Source organism: Xiphophorus couchianus, chromosome 1 (genome assembly GCF_001444195.1).
Source record: "Xiphophorus couchianus chromosome 1, X_couchianus-1.0, whole genome shotgun sequence".
Taxonomy (NCBI): Eukaryota; Metazoa; Chordata; class Actinopteri; order Cyprinodontiformes; family Poeciliidae; genus Xiphophorus; species Xiphophorus couchianus.
In genome coordinates this window covers 5,832,865-5,847,105 of record NC_040228.1, presented here as the reverse complement: position 1 = coordinate 5,847,105, position 14,241 = coordinate 5,832,865, and the positions used below count along the sequence as shown (strand labels likewise).

Sequence of the window (14,241 nt, the reverse complement as noted above, 5' to 3'; positions counted from 1 at the left end):
TCGAATACAAAGCACAACATATTTTAATGTTGGGTCCAATGGTATCATGTCAGTAAAAAGTTAGAACTAATAAAACAGCCAGGGAGTGAGGGAGGTCAGTTGTGCTAGCTTGATTTTGACGACTTTAACATGTAGATGTGCAGCGGGATTTGGTCGTCTTAAGCAGTAGCGCCTGCAGCTGTATGGTTGTAGGCTCTGGTTCAGGTGGCCAGAACCTGGAGGTTCTGGGCACAGGTTCCTGTGTAAAAATGATGCGTAGTTCCCCTCCAACTACAGAGGCACATGGTTACTGTACATGTCTGTCTTTTTCACTCATAAACTTTTCATAACCGCAAAATAACACACTGAATTTTTCCACCTATAATCTTTAGTAAATTGTTAGGTTAGGGCATCATATGTGTTCCCAACATTAAATCACTTTCTATATATTATATAGGGAGGAGTGTTTTAAATGTGGCTCCCAATGCAATGAAAAAAAAATATCTATTTGACACCATTTTAGATACCTGTCTTTTAGGTTTTATTCCATTTCCATTAGTCATAAAATGTCTTCATAATTACTTTTATCTTGTTTAGCCGTGTCTGAAAGAAGCATTGCACTTTGAAGTCAAGTGGAGCCACAAAGATTAAAATCTTGTACTTTTATATTCAGATATAATCCCAGGGTTACTAGATAAATATAGTTTAGTCACTCTGAAGGTGCTGAGGATTCACTGAAGAGAAAATGTATCCACAAAAAGTAGCTAAGAACGTCCAACTTTTATTTACAGAACTGAAGTATTTCTGGTGCAAAAAATAAATAATATTTAAAAAAAATAATAGATATTTATTTTATCTCTATGGATAAAATGACAAAAGTGAGAAAAAAAATGGAGGAATTTTCAAACAGTGGAAAGTACAACACCAAAGAAAAACAAGAGTTAGAGAGAAAAAAAAACATGCATATTATTTCATTTTCTAGAACTAGAAATCAAAAGGTTTTAAAGTTGAACTCAGGTTGAATGTGTTCAAAATTTCTTTGAAATACGGAAGCAAGTATGTGATTCGCTTTTATTTTTTAGCATATTTAATGAAATAGAGAGGTGAGCTATAAAACATCTCAATACATTCGCTGTCCAGTTGCTATGACAAAAGGTGACAGATTATAAGGCAGAAACACTGAAACACAGTGAAGCTGCTTGTAAAGGAAGTGACTCCATTGAAGGATCTGGAACTGCTGACCTTCAGCAGGACCTCCACTGGGTAATGGTCGCTCACATTTAGCGCCTGAATGAAAAAGAGGAGAAACAGAGCAAACACCCATAGTTTTTAAATTCGTGTTGACAGAAATGTTTTAGTGTAGAGACTCAGCTTTTTTTTTAGAACTTTCTATATACTGCTCAAAACATTCTGCTGTATATACAATCGATGCATAATCAAGATTAGAGCTAATCAAGATATATAGATTTGCTATTTTGTTTGTGGATGTAAAGCCAGGATGATATATTTACATAAAAAATAAAAAAAACTCCACACCTGTTCTTCTGTTAGTCTGTATTCCTGTTGGAAGTTAAATGGCTGGGCTGAGGAAGGGACAACTGCTCCGTTAAACTTTTCTCCGTGGATGACAATCCTGTTGGAAAATCATAAGTGGACAGAAGAGGAATGATCAGATATGCTTTATAGTAATCTAGATTTTCTGTGCACAAAATGAAATGCTTGCTAATCGATGTGGATTGTAAATTGTGTAGAATTTCAGCGAGCAGAAAACTCAACGCAATGTGTCCAAACAGACGGATATGTCATCATTCTAGGTGATATATAATAATGTTTTGTTTATTCTGACCTAAAAACGTAAAACCCAAGGGATTAGTTTTATTACGTGAGCAGATTAAACTTGCAGGATCACACCCGAGCTCACCTGTCGTAGGAGCAGGACGTGCTGTGTTTCACGGTGGTGTCGCTGTCCTCTCCTATCAGCCAATGGAGGCTCCTGTCTGTAATCAGACGCACTTTGTCCCGGTTCTTCTTTGCCAGGTAACCGCAGTCGGCGTTGAAGTCCCCGAGAAGCATCACGTTCTGCTCGCGCAACATTCAGAATCACGCGAGATTTATCCATTGATTGATTTAAACCGTTCTTCGGCAATGATCGGCATTAGACTTTACCTCAGTTCTCCACATCCTTCTCACGTTCTGCAGGACGTCATACAGGGCATCCAGCTCTTTAGTGGCGTTGGTCGGAGTGGTGTGTTGAGGGATGAGAACAAACTCCTGTATAGCTGGAAACAGGCAGAAGGGAAAATAAGGAAGGATGGAGAAAAGAAAAGGTATATGGTAATAAATGTCTAAAAAAAAACAACAAAAAAACCTCACAGGTCTTTGGGGCTTTGAAGCGAACAACAAAAGGTTCTCTGGAGAAAGCATCTTCATCTCCTGGCATATTATCTGGGTACTGATACCGATCAGTAACCTTCACAGTGTTGGTCCTACATGCATTCAGATAAAGAAAGGAGCGATGTTTCTGTTTACAACAAGTTGCAGTACATTGGTGCATGAAGCAGCGCAGCTTACCTGTAGACGAACACGTACTGCTCCTGGTATGACCCCTTCCTGCCCAGCCTCTCACTGGCCAAAAGGTCATACTGGTTCCTCGTGTCATACCTGAATAACCAACAGATAAAGTAGATCCAACTATTATTACTCATATTATTAGTAAGAAAATAAGCCAGTCGGCTGGTTCACTAACCTTCTGATCGTTTGAAGCAGCTTTGATACGGCTGTTCCTTTACGGTCTCTGACCTCCTGAAGCAAACACACGTCACAGCGAGTAATGATCTGAAACGGACAGGAAACAACGGAGTTACAGGGTGGTGTGGACACCCACAGGGTGAATGCTGTCCATCGCCACGCCCTGCCCACGCCACCCATCCGCCGGAGGCAGAGGCAGTCAAATTCACAGGGTCTAACCTCGCCGAAATATACCTACAGAAAAAATTAAATACATTATGCTGCGGGAGAAACCACAAACACTGCAAAAAGATCTCAAGTGGATCTTTTTGCATCTAAATTGGTGTTCAGAAGTAAAGAAAACCTCCTTACCTGGAGATAGTTACTTCTCAATCAGTGAACACTTGGCCTACTGACCTTGAAGCCGGTGTCAACAAGTTTTGACTATTTCCGTTATATCAGTTCGATTTTATAGCATATCACTTTCAATTACGAAGCCAAGCTAATAAGAGGATCATCAGACGTCAAGATTCTTTGTGTTGAAAAATTACAGAGCATCTAAGGGTGACACAAACCGTTGTTCTTCAAAGCTCTAAAAATGCTCCATGTTTGTCTCTGCGAAAACATTTTTATAATAAATAGATTTTCCATTTGAATCCAGTGAAGTTTATAAAAGCAAACTGCCTCCAATTTAACTGGACCTCAATGTCGAGCTACAGTAAAACTGTAAGATCAGTATTATCTTTTATTTTCAAGCACCTTAGATCTTCTTGAAATGACATGACGTAGACACTTTGCGTAGAAATATTACGCCATCACAACAATATCGCAACAGCACGACCGAGTCCTCACCCTGGCCAGAGTTATCATGATCTCGTTCTTGTTAGATTTGGATTCCCCGAAATGATGAAGATTGAAGGCACAGATTCTGAACTCTGACCCTCCTCGAACATCAGCCACACCCAGCAGGAGGGACAGCAGGAGGGACACGGACGTCATAGCTGGAGACACACAGGGTTTGGTTTACAAATACATCATAACAAATAGAAACTAAGACATGACCACATACTGTCTTTGCTTTCAGGGTGTTTAGAAAGAAAGGGAAAGATGAACCATATTCACATTCTTACATATTATCTAGCAGCCTGACCCTGCATGGATAAGCAGGTACAGATGGATGTGAAATCTAACACCTACACCTAAGTTGTCCATTTTTAAAAGGTTAATCTGACAAATGAGCCTCAACAGGATGCATGTTCTGATTTATTAAATAGGACTGGAGCTGCTCCTGTTGGCAGAGCTTTTCTTATCGTCGCTCCACTGAGGTGCTTTCATGGTCTGTCAGAAATATTGTGTCCTTCCAGATGCCATCATGCAGCTTTCAGCTCCTACAGGTTTTTGGAGAATTTTAAAAACTATGATTTTTCCACCAGGAAACACCACATAAGAAGAAGACTAAAATTAAAGTCTCAAATATCGGCTGATCTACAGCTGAGAGGTTCTGGATCAGTGAAGTGTTGGGTGGAAACATCAACTGTGGTTAAAAGTTTGCAGTTTTCTGGGTAACTTCGTGTTTTCTGTGTGACTCAGAGCTTCCGTCAAAACTTCACGTTTCTTTGTTTCCATGTTCGAGACGATTTCGTAGCAAACATATTTCTGAATTCAACTTCAGGTTACAGCTGTGCAACAAGTTTTGTCCAAATTAATATGATTCTGTTAAAAGCTTGGCAAGCAATCTCTTGCCTGTTCTTGCTTCTTGTGTCGCAGGAACTGGAAGGAGATAAGATGAATATTAGGGGGGAAAAAAACAGGAAAAGCTCAAAAGGAAAACCAAACAGAAACTCACCCAGTCCTGCACAGCGAGTTGAGATTTAATAAGTCCATCTCAAGCCAGAAATAGTTACATTTTTCTTTTTTCTTTTTTTTTACATTTTCAGCTTTACGCTAATAAAACAAGCAGCTGTATTCACCAAGTTTGTGCACACAAGCAATTCATTTCTTTTGTTCAGTTTTGTTCTCAATAAAAACATGTAAAAACCAAAGTTTTTTTCTGTCTTGTAAAGATAGACAAACAGATCTCTTTCCAATGGACAACGCTGAAGTGGTATCAGTAAAATATTTGTGGTATCTGGGCCTCTGTGAACGTTCATCACACAGACAGCCTGGAGGTTAGAAACTGTCTCTGAAGTGGTTGGTATTTGCAGACAGCACTGTGACATGCTGACCTATAGGTAAAAGTCTAAACGGCTTGTGTCCAGGTCCAGGATGTGTGGGGTCTGCAGAGATGCTAGTTGCCCATCTCCTGAAGACACAGAACAGAGGTGCCCAAACTTTTTGAGACCAAGATCTACTTTTTCTCTCACCAGCCGGTTGAGATCTACCTTATGACACGAAGATATAAAAATTGTAAATGAAACTCTATTGACTTATTTTATTTGCAAATACACATCAGTTATAGCAGAAATATTAAAGTGATAGAAAACCTAATGCAGTTTCTTCCTCAGTGAGATTCGGACACTGGGAGGAGGTTACTGGTTTCTCTGTCAGAAGCTAAAGATTGGGCCAGCAGGTATCAATCAGTTATGGTAGATCTGAAATTTGGTTTGATGACCTCAACATGAGAAATCGCGACTAACCACAGAACACTGTTAAGATAAAAGCACATCTTCTGAAGTTGGGATATTTTTCCTCCAACACGTTCCAGAGGAGTCAGCTCAAACCAGATGTTGGACTGGATTTTATTTCAGTGTCATTTGTGAATTTTAGCTCTTCACTTTCAACAGTGGACATATAAAGGTTGAAAAAGGTTGTCATTTTGGAGAAAATCTCATCAACATCAATATTTCCAGAAGACATGAAAATAAATAGCACGTTTGATAGAGGAAAAGCCTTTCAGACTCTGAGCTCAAAGCAAGATGCCAGAGAGCACCAAACTAGTTATATATATAATTATCGCGGAATTATTTGTTAAATACTTCAAGAAATATATTTGATATATTTGTCCTATTTGATATTTATTGTGAAGAGAGAGCTGAGCCAAAAAGCGAAGCTCTCGATTTACCGGTCGATCTACGTTCCCACCCTCATCTATGGTCATGAGCTTTGGGTCATGACCGAAAGAACGAGATCGCGGATACAAGCGGCCGAAATGGGTTTTCTCCGTAGGGTGGCTGGGCTCTCCATTAGAGATAGGGTGAGAAGCTCAGTCATCCGGGAGGGACTCAGAGTAGAGCCGCTGCTCCTTCACATCGAGAGGAGCCAGTTGAGGTGGCTCGGGCATCTGGTCAGGATGCCTCCAGGACGCCTCCCTGGTGAGGTGTTCCGGGCACGTCCCACCGGGAGGAGGCCCCGGGGAAGACCCAGGACACGCTGGAGGGACTATGTCTCTCGGCTGGCCTGGGAACGCCTCGGGATTCCCCCGGAAGAGCTGGAACAAGTGGCTGGGGAGAGGGAAGTCTGGGCCTCCCTTCTGAAGCTGCTACCCCCGCGACCCGACCTCGGATAAAGCGGAAGAAAATGGATGGCTGGATGGATGGATGGATGGATGGATGGATGGATGGATGGATGGATATTTATTGTTACCTATACTCGCAAACACACGAGGTAATAAGTCCAAGTTTGTCGTTTATTGAACGTTCAGAAACTACAGCGGCTGTAATGCGCCACGGCAAAGGTAAAATAACCCGAACAGGTGATCAACTCAAAACCACTTACCTATTTACTCTCTTTCTCTCTCTTTGTTGCTTAAGTACACCCGTTGCCGTGGCAACCGCCCACGCCCCGCAAGCCAAGCAGAGATTAGCCTACGTTAAAAACATAACGTTCAGTTCGGTACGATATTAGGTTTCTTTTTTGCGACCTACTGCCCAGATCGACTCAAAACCTTCCCACGATCGACTGGTAGATCGCGATAGACGTATTCAATACGCCGATACGCTTAACGTAAAATACTAAGAAAAAGTTAGTAATATGCAACATTACATCATTCCAAACGTTTGCGATACTTTTTAGGAATTTATCGTAAACCGCATTTGCACATTCAGTTTAACAAAAGTTTGTGTTAAACTTACAGAACTCTGATAAATGGGACCCAGACTTCATCTAAAGCTCTTCCCAAATTCTAATGGTTCCAAAGTGCTAAACTCCTCCGCTTCTTATAACTTTTAGCACTTCTGTGTGACTTTGGATTTCAAAGAGTTCCAGTGGATTCTGTTTAGCGTAAAAGAGGATGTAAACAAACGCGCTCCTTTTTTTCTTTTTTGATTTCACTACTTTAAAAAGTGTGCGAAGTGTAAATCATTTTGCTTTCACTTTGCAATAATGCACTGCTTAGTGTTGGTCTGCTACATAAAACCACTGTAAACTTTAAGTTAGTGTTTGCAAAGTAAAACAAGAAGAGAAAAAGATGATCTGAACAGTTTCGGAAGGTGCTGCCAGTGGATTTCTCCCAACCATAAAAGAAGCCAACAACAGAAGTTCCTGTTGCTCTGGATAATATGTCAGGACTCGATCAAAACATACCATTAACACTCAGCAGCTGGACTTGGAGTTACACTTCTGTTTCCCAAAACAGTGTGTAGAGTTAACTCTGGAGCATTCACTGTGTGTGTGCGTGTGTGTGTTTTCTGAAGGAAAAACATCTCTATCGTCAGAATGTCATTCCTGTGAACTATAGGTGAGTGGAACAGACCTGCTCAAAGTTCTGTCCCAGAACAAAACAGACCTATAAATGTGTATGCCTTCTCATCTTTCATGAAGGCGTTCTTTTGTGGACTTCAATGTCCACAGTAGAACATAACTGACAGAACGTGCACTCTCTTTTCCTCCCTCCTGCTCTGTTTTCCAGTTGCAATCAGGAATATTTTCCCAGTGATTCAGGGACCTGGTTAATCACCAGGTTCTCCTAGAAGTTCCCCTGCCCCAACCTTCAGCAGAATGAAGATTTACTCAAAGCAAAGCATCAGAAAGGTAACTTACCGGCGCTAGCCTTGTTTTCTCTCCGTCTTCTCTCCGCTGAAACTCAAAACTAGGGCAGCCTTCTTTGTTTCCTGGGGGTGGGACTAAAACATGGTCCACATTTACAGCTGCTGCTGGTTATTTTCAGCTAGAGAACGGTCAAAGAAAACTCACTCACTATCTAATTAACTGACCTCATCCTGGTGAAATATGACAAGACAGAAAATACTGATTTGAATTTAGCTACTGGATCTTGTCAGACAGGCTTCATTTGCTTAGGTTTTACTTTTTATTTTAGGCATAAGAAAGTCACATTTCCTTATTTCACTCCTCGTGACGCATATTCTGTAGACTCAAGTGTCCACAAGTGTCCCTAGAAAATCATGAGACTTTCTTTTTTTGGTGTATATATACACATATAATTAAAAATTAGAAGTTGACATACATTATTGTCTCGCTGTCTTAAGTTAATTCAGACCAAACTTCTCTTGTTTGTGTCAGGCAGATTTACTGACATTATTTCTATTAGGTAAATGTCACCACACTGAGAGACAGAATATGTCAGAGATATATTCACCATTGTCTACAAAATCAGACGTTTGCATGCAAAATAATTACTATTTTTTTAAACATTGGGGGGGAAAAAACCCAAATGATGATGTCATGGTTTCAGAAGCTTCTGATAGGTTACCTGATACCTAATTGGAGGCTCACCTGTGGATTTATTTTAAGGCCACACTCTCTGATTTCTGGTTTGACAAGATGAGAAAATTACAAGAAATCAGCCAAGACATCAGGATGAGAATCGGGAGCAGCACCATTCTGGTTCAGTTCTGGGAACAATTTTCAGGTGATTTAACACCTTTTGCTCCCTCGAGTCTCTTGGAACCAATGCCCCCACATTTGGGGGGAATAGCTGGTGAGAGAGAGTCACAATCCACAGTGAAATGTCCTGATATGGGCTGAAAGGTCACTCAGTGAGGAAAAAGCCTTTACTTTAACAGAAACATAGAAGGCAGACTGCAGATGCACATAGGGACAAAAATCTTCATTTCTGGAGACATGTCCTGTGGTCTGATGGAACTAAAGTGGAACAGTTGACCACTTCATAACTGTGAAGCATGGTGGCAGCATCATGTTGTGGGGCTGTTTTGCTGCAGGAGGAACTGGTGCACTTCATAAAATAGACGGAGTCACCAGGAAGGATCATGAGAATCTTACATGTAGTCCCGTCAACAGACTCCCCGGCTGAGCCGTGCATCTCTGCGGCTCCAGTCACCACAGACCCAACCGCTTTTAGAATCAAACTTGGTTGAAACTCTCTTGCTACCTCCTCTCTGACCTGAGCTGGGTTCCTGTGTTTTTATGATGCTGTTTGTTCACAGCAAACCTCAGAGGCCAGGAGTACATCTGGAGCTGTGCTGATATTATATGACAAACAGATGGACTCTACTCGAACTTCTGAAGGCAACCCAAGCTAGCAATAATTAAAAAAACAACATATAAGCCGACCTAGACCAGCAGCACGAATCAACCTGATCTGATTCGACGCCACTGATTGGCTTCACTACGATTGCAAAGATCTTCAGAGTCTCTAGAAATGAATGAAATGTAAACTAGATCCTGTGATGGAAAGAAAAACATTTTATATCTTATTGTAGTAAAGATTTTTGTCATTTACTGCATTACATTTTGAATGCTTAAAATCATCCCATCTTATTCTGCCATGTAATATATGGTGGAGGCATATTTGGACCTTTAGATGATCCATTTACATGTTTTTAGAAAGGCATCTTAAAAATAAAACTACCTTTAACAGGCTAGAGGAAAATGTGAAGCCTAAAGCCTTCAGTGACTTCCTTAAAAGATCTTATTTCTCCAATGCAAAAACAGAAATGCTTCTCGAGACTTACGTAACCTCACCATGCCTTGTTTCACAAAACCACGACAATGAAGCAAGTGCAAGTTTTTAAGAGAAATGTTTACTGAAAATTCTCCACAAAATGTGTAATTAGTAGTTTTTAATTCATCCGATTCCCACTGCCGTTTCTACTCTTGTTCACTGGGTTCCAGTTGAGCCTTGAGGAAAAAGAGCCTGTTAGGCTGTGGACACTAGAATCATTTGAGTTCCTGTAAAACTACAGTAGCTCGTCTTTGTGATGACTACTGCTTTAACGTAGATTCTAATCTAGAATATCTGCACAGCAGTATTTTACTCTGCTCTGGACAACCTGTCTCTACTTACTACTTCAGTTTACATTGCTAATTTTTATACGATATTCTGTGAAATTTGACTCATAACAGCCTAGAGATCTGGTGTATTTATGTGTACACAGTTAAATACTTCAACTGAGCGAGGCACAAGTTAACAAGATTAACAAGTTTGGTTTCATTTGCACCAGTGAAATTTGTTCTATAATTCTGGATTTCGCTTTAGAAATAATAAAAAAAAAAGAACCACAACATTCATTTTGTAGTCAAATGCATTTATTGATTTCCGGCACACAGGAAGTGTGCAGGAGGATTAATTGGCATGAAGGGTCTTCCAGTGGGACAGGGGCCCTCTGCTGGGGATGTACTTCACCCCGCAGCCGTCAGAGATCAGGCGTTTCTCGGCCATCATGTCGTCGAAGTCGCAGGCGTTGAACTTGGTGAAGCCGTACTTCTTGGAAATGTGGATCTGCAGATCAGAGTGACGATGTGTTATTACAGCTCAACGGCAAAATTAGGCAGGAAAAACGACGACGTGTTTGTCTCAGTGGTCCCTTAAAGCACTCAGCACCTCCCAGCTGAGGACATACACAACCAGAGAGTCGCTGTCTGCAGCCTTTGCACACCAGAACCACACAGCAGAGGAACCGGTCGGCTTAATAAGCTGCAGAGTTAAAATTTTCCTCTGATTCCAGTTTTCTTTCCTATTTACCTTTTGGCGTCCGGGGAACTTGAACTTGGCTCTGCGCAGAGCCTCCACCACATGCTCCTTGTTCTGAGCCTTGGTCCTCACAGACATGATGACCTGGCCGATATGAACCCGGGCCACGGTGCCCTGCGGTTTACCGAACGCACCACGCATTCCGGTCTGGAGCCTGGGAACAACAGCAACCGTCAGACTGGAATCCTCCACACACTGAGCACAAATAAAGTGTGTGTGTGTGTGTGTGTGATCACCTATCAGCTCCGGCGCAGGACAACATTTTGTTGATGCGGATGACGTGGAAGGGATGCAGGCGCATGCGGATGTGGAAGCCATCTTTACCGCAGGTCTTCACCATGTACTTATTAGCACAGATACGAGCCGCCTCCAGAGCTAGAGGACAGGGCAGGATGGTTAATGGGCTGGGGCGCCATGACGACCAAATGGAAGTCCTATTGGATGGCTGTTTCAGTGGAGGGATGATGTTCTACAACTTATACCCAGACAGGACCTGCACCTTAACTATAGTTCACTGAAACATTTCAGACACTGAAGAGAAGTTCTGAATATATCCATCGATGTTTCCACATATGCAACTTTCACTATTAGTGGACTGATGACAAGCTGGTCTGGTTTGTAGGAATGCCACCATGAGCCTTTAAAAAGCTGAAGCTGCGGATTCAGACGGTTTCTCAGTGGATTGGAGGAACTAAAATGGAGCTTGTGGTTGTAAACTAGCAGGCTGATTAACTTCAGTTCTGATGAAACCTACACTGAATCATTCTGCATTGACTACAGATCCAATTGTTCAACGTTTGTCTCTAAACTCATTAGCCTTCCTTCACTTTCACGATCAGCAGCTTAAGAAGGAAAAAAAACAAACTATTTTTACATTAAATTCCAAAGTTGCAAGACATTCACCACAAATTCGCAGCTGAACCTAGAACCAGTTCTTAAATGGAGTTAATATTTTTAGTTTGATCCACTTTTAGCAGCTTTAGTATAAAAAATAACCTCAACTTTGATACAATTTGTATTTCATTTTATTTCAGCTTGCAGTCATTGGACCGTGGCTCCTTCTGAATGAGTCAAACAACTTCACTGACATCTCCAGCATCCCCAGAATATTCCACATGTTTAACTTTAAAAACGCATCACCATACATCAATCATTTACACACTTGATGACATCCCAGGAGGAAGTTTTTTCAGGTTCTGCTGGAACCAAACAGGAGGGTGACCTCTGAGGACGAGAGCGGGCTAATGAAACAACTCTGCTCTGAACAGAACAGACTTAAGTGATACACTGTAGAATTATACTTATATTTAGTACCAATGCTGTCATTTTAAAAATAAAAAACTTAATCAGGAGAAACTACAAGAACATTCTTACCTTCTGAGGACAGCTGCTCATACTCATCAGACACCATGTGGGCGCAGAGAGGAAACTCGTCCACCTTGGCCTTCTTCCTGCCCAGGTCAAAGATCCTGATCTTAGGATCTGCAAAAAGAGAGAAAAGAAGATGAAGAGCAGATCTGGGGGCGAGCAGATTTACTCCACACAGGACAGAACTGTCTCAGTGGTCCCTTAAAGCACTCAGCACCTCCCAGCTGAGGACATACACAACCAGAGAGTCGCTGTCTGCAGCCTTTGCACACCAGAACCACACAGCAGAGGAACCGGTCGGCTTAATAAGCTGCAGAACCAGCAGTGGAACGCATTGTGGTGCCACTGCAAACTGATTCTAAGGATTTCTGCACAACAAACTGTGCTTGAGGCCATGTTTATGGGATTCAGACACTGCCTTCACATTTTCATCCATATTCTATATAGTGCGTGATAAATTTGCACCTTATGACAGATACAAGTATTGCTTCAAATGATTCCTGATGTTATATTATGTGCCTAAAAAGACAGAAATTTAGGTAAACTGAAAAACTAATCATACATCTCTCAATGAAGAACTTCCTGATTTAACCTGATCAAGTTTGCTCCACACTGAGCAGATGCTAGCTGTTATTCCCTGAAGCACAACTAACTGGTTGAGTAGCTATAATCTAAGTTTTAATCTAAAAATTAAGATTTTCCTTTATTAAGGGAAACCACTCTTGATCTTTTCAGTTTACGTAAAGCTAAATCTTTTAGCTGAAACTATTAGCATCTTCTCACTCATTTAACTCAACCGAGTGAAAAACTATCAGTTCTACATCATCAGGGATTTAAAATGTTAATGGGATTGTACAGTTGTGGCATCGCAACATGTTTAAAAACTGGACGGTCAACCTGCAAAGCAAAGCAGAACCTCAGTCATGGAGAACGCCCATTAGCATGGAGCGTTCTGCTAATGATGCAGAACGGTTCTCAGATGAAAACAGTAAAGAGAAGGTTTAAGGCTGAGCAGCAGTCATTTAGCAGGTCCTGAAACATTCTGAAGAGGAACATTAAATGTTCGTTCTCACCAGGAACACCCCTGCAGAAGCGAGACTTGGGGTAAGGCTTGTTCTTGCAGTAGCGGTAGCTGGAAGAGAGGAAACAGGTTTCTCATCAGACCTACTGTATCAGTTCAAACATATTCATTTTACTTATCCGAGCGGCTGAGCTCCTTCAAGAGGAGAATGTCAGAGATTTTTTTTAAAAATCCACACAAACTAGGCAGTACTTGTTTTACTATTAGCTAAAATACATATTTTTAAATCCATCCCTAACAAATCATTCACATGTACAACTGATGCAGATTAATATTATTAATGCTAATAAAATGAAACATCTGGAGGATCATACACACAGATTTTCCCAGACTGTTGGCTCTGAAAACAAAAATTAGGTCAAACTGGCCTAAATAAACTTTAAAACCTTAACCAACCCGATTCTTTTACTTTAAGTCAACATTTGCTTCCTCACTTTGGGAAGTTAGATTTAGGAAGGAAAATTACTGTTTTCACATAAAATAAATCATTACATCAGAACCACTGCAATAAATGCTGTGTCACCTGATAAAAATGCAGCTTCACAAACCGCATTTACCAACTTCTACAGGAACCTCAGTTTGGCATCGGTGCTAATGCTAGTAACCTGATAGCTAACAGTATAATTTAATATAATGAATGAGAGCATTAAAGCGACTCAGACGGGCGCCAAATGTTCCAAAAAGCTTTCAGGAGGCGTCCAGTATTTTATCTCCGCACTAGCAGCGTGTACCGAGGCCTGCCGGCGCCCGGCTCCGTGCACATGGAGCGGACTCGGAGCAGCTGCCATTTTCCTCCGACTGACGCTGAAATCGGCCTGACGCAAGAGAAAAAAAAACCCCACAAGACTTACCAGCGAGCAGGTCGGCGGCCCATGGTTACAATCTGTGAAATAGTAAATAAAATCGAGTTACTTCGGTTCAATCCAGGTTAACTTTAGAGATAAATAACTTTAAAATGTGTTTTTAAACGAGCAGACCCAGAAAACGCGCTGCCACCCCTCACTCACCTAATGGAGGAAAGGAAGGAGAACCTACTTCCGCTGCGTCATGAGGACGGAGGTCAGAAGGGGCGAATTTTAAAAATATATATATATTAACAAGATAATTTTTGTAGTAATGTGTTTCTTGGCATAAATGTATTGTAAGTAACAGATTAATATAATTTTTTATTTAAAAAAAAAAACCCGTAAATGTATGA

At 41.1% G+C, this 14,241-nt stretch overlaps 2 protein-coding genes and 2 non-coding genes across 5 annotated transcripts; all 4 read right to left on the bottom strand.

The window, feature by feature from the left end:
- Positions 1–5: 5 nt before the first annotated feature.
- On the bottom strand, positions 6–7,826 carry dnase1l1 (deoxyribonuclease I-like 1). Of its 2 annotated transcripts, none has more exons than XM_028013600.1 (11): positions 7,684–7,826; positions 4,450–4,476; positions 3,559–3,707; positions 2,726–2,814; positions 2,551–2,640; positions 2,353–2,465; positions 2,146–2,258; positions 1,901–2,058; positions 1,516–1,612; positions 1,078–1,266; positions 6–1,008 (listed from the first exon to the last, which is right to left on the bottom strand). In XM_028013600.1, the coding sequence occupies exons 3-10, from the start codon at positions 3,703–3,705 to the stop codon at positions 1,123–1,125; spliced, it is 951 nt and encodes a 316-aa protein (XP_027869401.1). In that variant the 5' UTR covers positions 3,706–3,707; positions 4,450–4,476; positions 7,684–7,826; the 3' UTR covers positions 6–1,008; positions 1,078–1,122. The 2 variants fall into 2 exon arrangements, with proteins under 2 accessions (XP_027869401.1, XP_027869411.1); XM_028013610.1 differs by lacking the exon at positions 6–1,008 and adding an exon at positions 6,421–6,509 and having other exon boundaries at positions 1,032–1,266; positions 7,684–7,811.
- A 2,301-nt stretch (positions 7,827–10,127) lies between these two features.
- On the bottom strand, positions 10,128–13,926 carry rpl10 (ribosomal protein L10). Its single transcript, XM_028013823.1, has 6 exons — positions 13,895–13,926; positions 13,036–13,094; positions 11,969–12,076; positions 10,831–10,969; positions 10,586–10,748; positions 10,128–10,342 (listed from the first exon to the last, which is right to left on the bottom strand). Exons 1-6 carry the CDS (start codon positions 13,915–13,917, stop codon positions 10,187–10,189), a joined length of 648 nt encoding a protein of 215 aa, XP_027869624.1. The 5' UTR covers positions 13,918–13,926; the 3' UTR covers positions 10,128–10,186.
- Positions 10,411–10,543, bottom strand: LOC114149528 (small nucleolar RNA SNORA70). The gene has a single exon (XR_003596526.1). It is a non-coding gene; the product is annotated as a small nucleolar RNA SNORA70 (small nucleolar RNA).
- Positions 12,146–12,278, bottom strand: LOC114149522 (small nucleolar RNA SNORA70). Its single transcript, XR_003596523.1, has one exon. It is a non-coding gene; the product is annotated as a small nucleolar RNA SNORA70 (small nucleolar RNA).
- Positions 13,927–14,241: the final 315 nt, after the last annotated feature.

What these genes read in the sequence shown, in the direction of transcription:
- dnase1l1 (XM_028013600.1), bottom strand. Translation starts at nt 3,705, where the DNA reads ATGACGTCCGTGTCCCTCCTGCTGTCCCTCCTGCTGGGTGTGGCTGAT. An exon ending in CAGTACGTGTTCGTCTACAG is followed by an intron (nt 2,466 to 2,550) that starts GTAAGCTGCGCT and finishes GAATGCATGTAG; the next exon opens with GACCAACACTGTGAAGGTTA. An exon ending in CTTCAAAGCCCCAAAGACCT is followed by an intron (nt 2,259 to 2,352) that starts GTGAGGTTTTTT and finishes GCCTGTTTCCAG; the next exon opens with CTATACAGGAGTTTGTTCTC.
- rpl10 (XM_028013823.1), bottom strand. Translation starts at nt 13,917, where the DNA reads ATGGGCCGCCGACCTGCTCGCTG. An exon ending in TGAGCAGCTGTCCTCAGAAG is followed by an intron (nt 10,970 to 11,968) that starts GTAAGAATGTTC and finishes CCTGTCCTCTAG; the next exon opens with CTCTGGAGGCGGCTCGTATC. An exon ending in TCCTGCGCCGGAGCTGATAG is followed by an intron (nt 10,749 to 10,830) that starts GTGATCACACAC and finishes TGTTGTTCCCAG; the next exon opens with GCTCCAGACCGGAATGCGTG.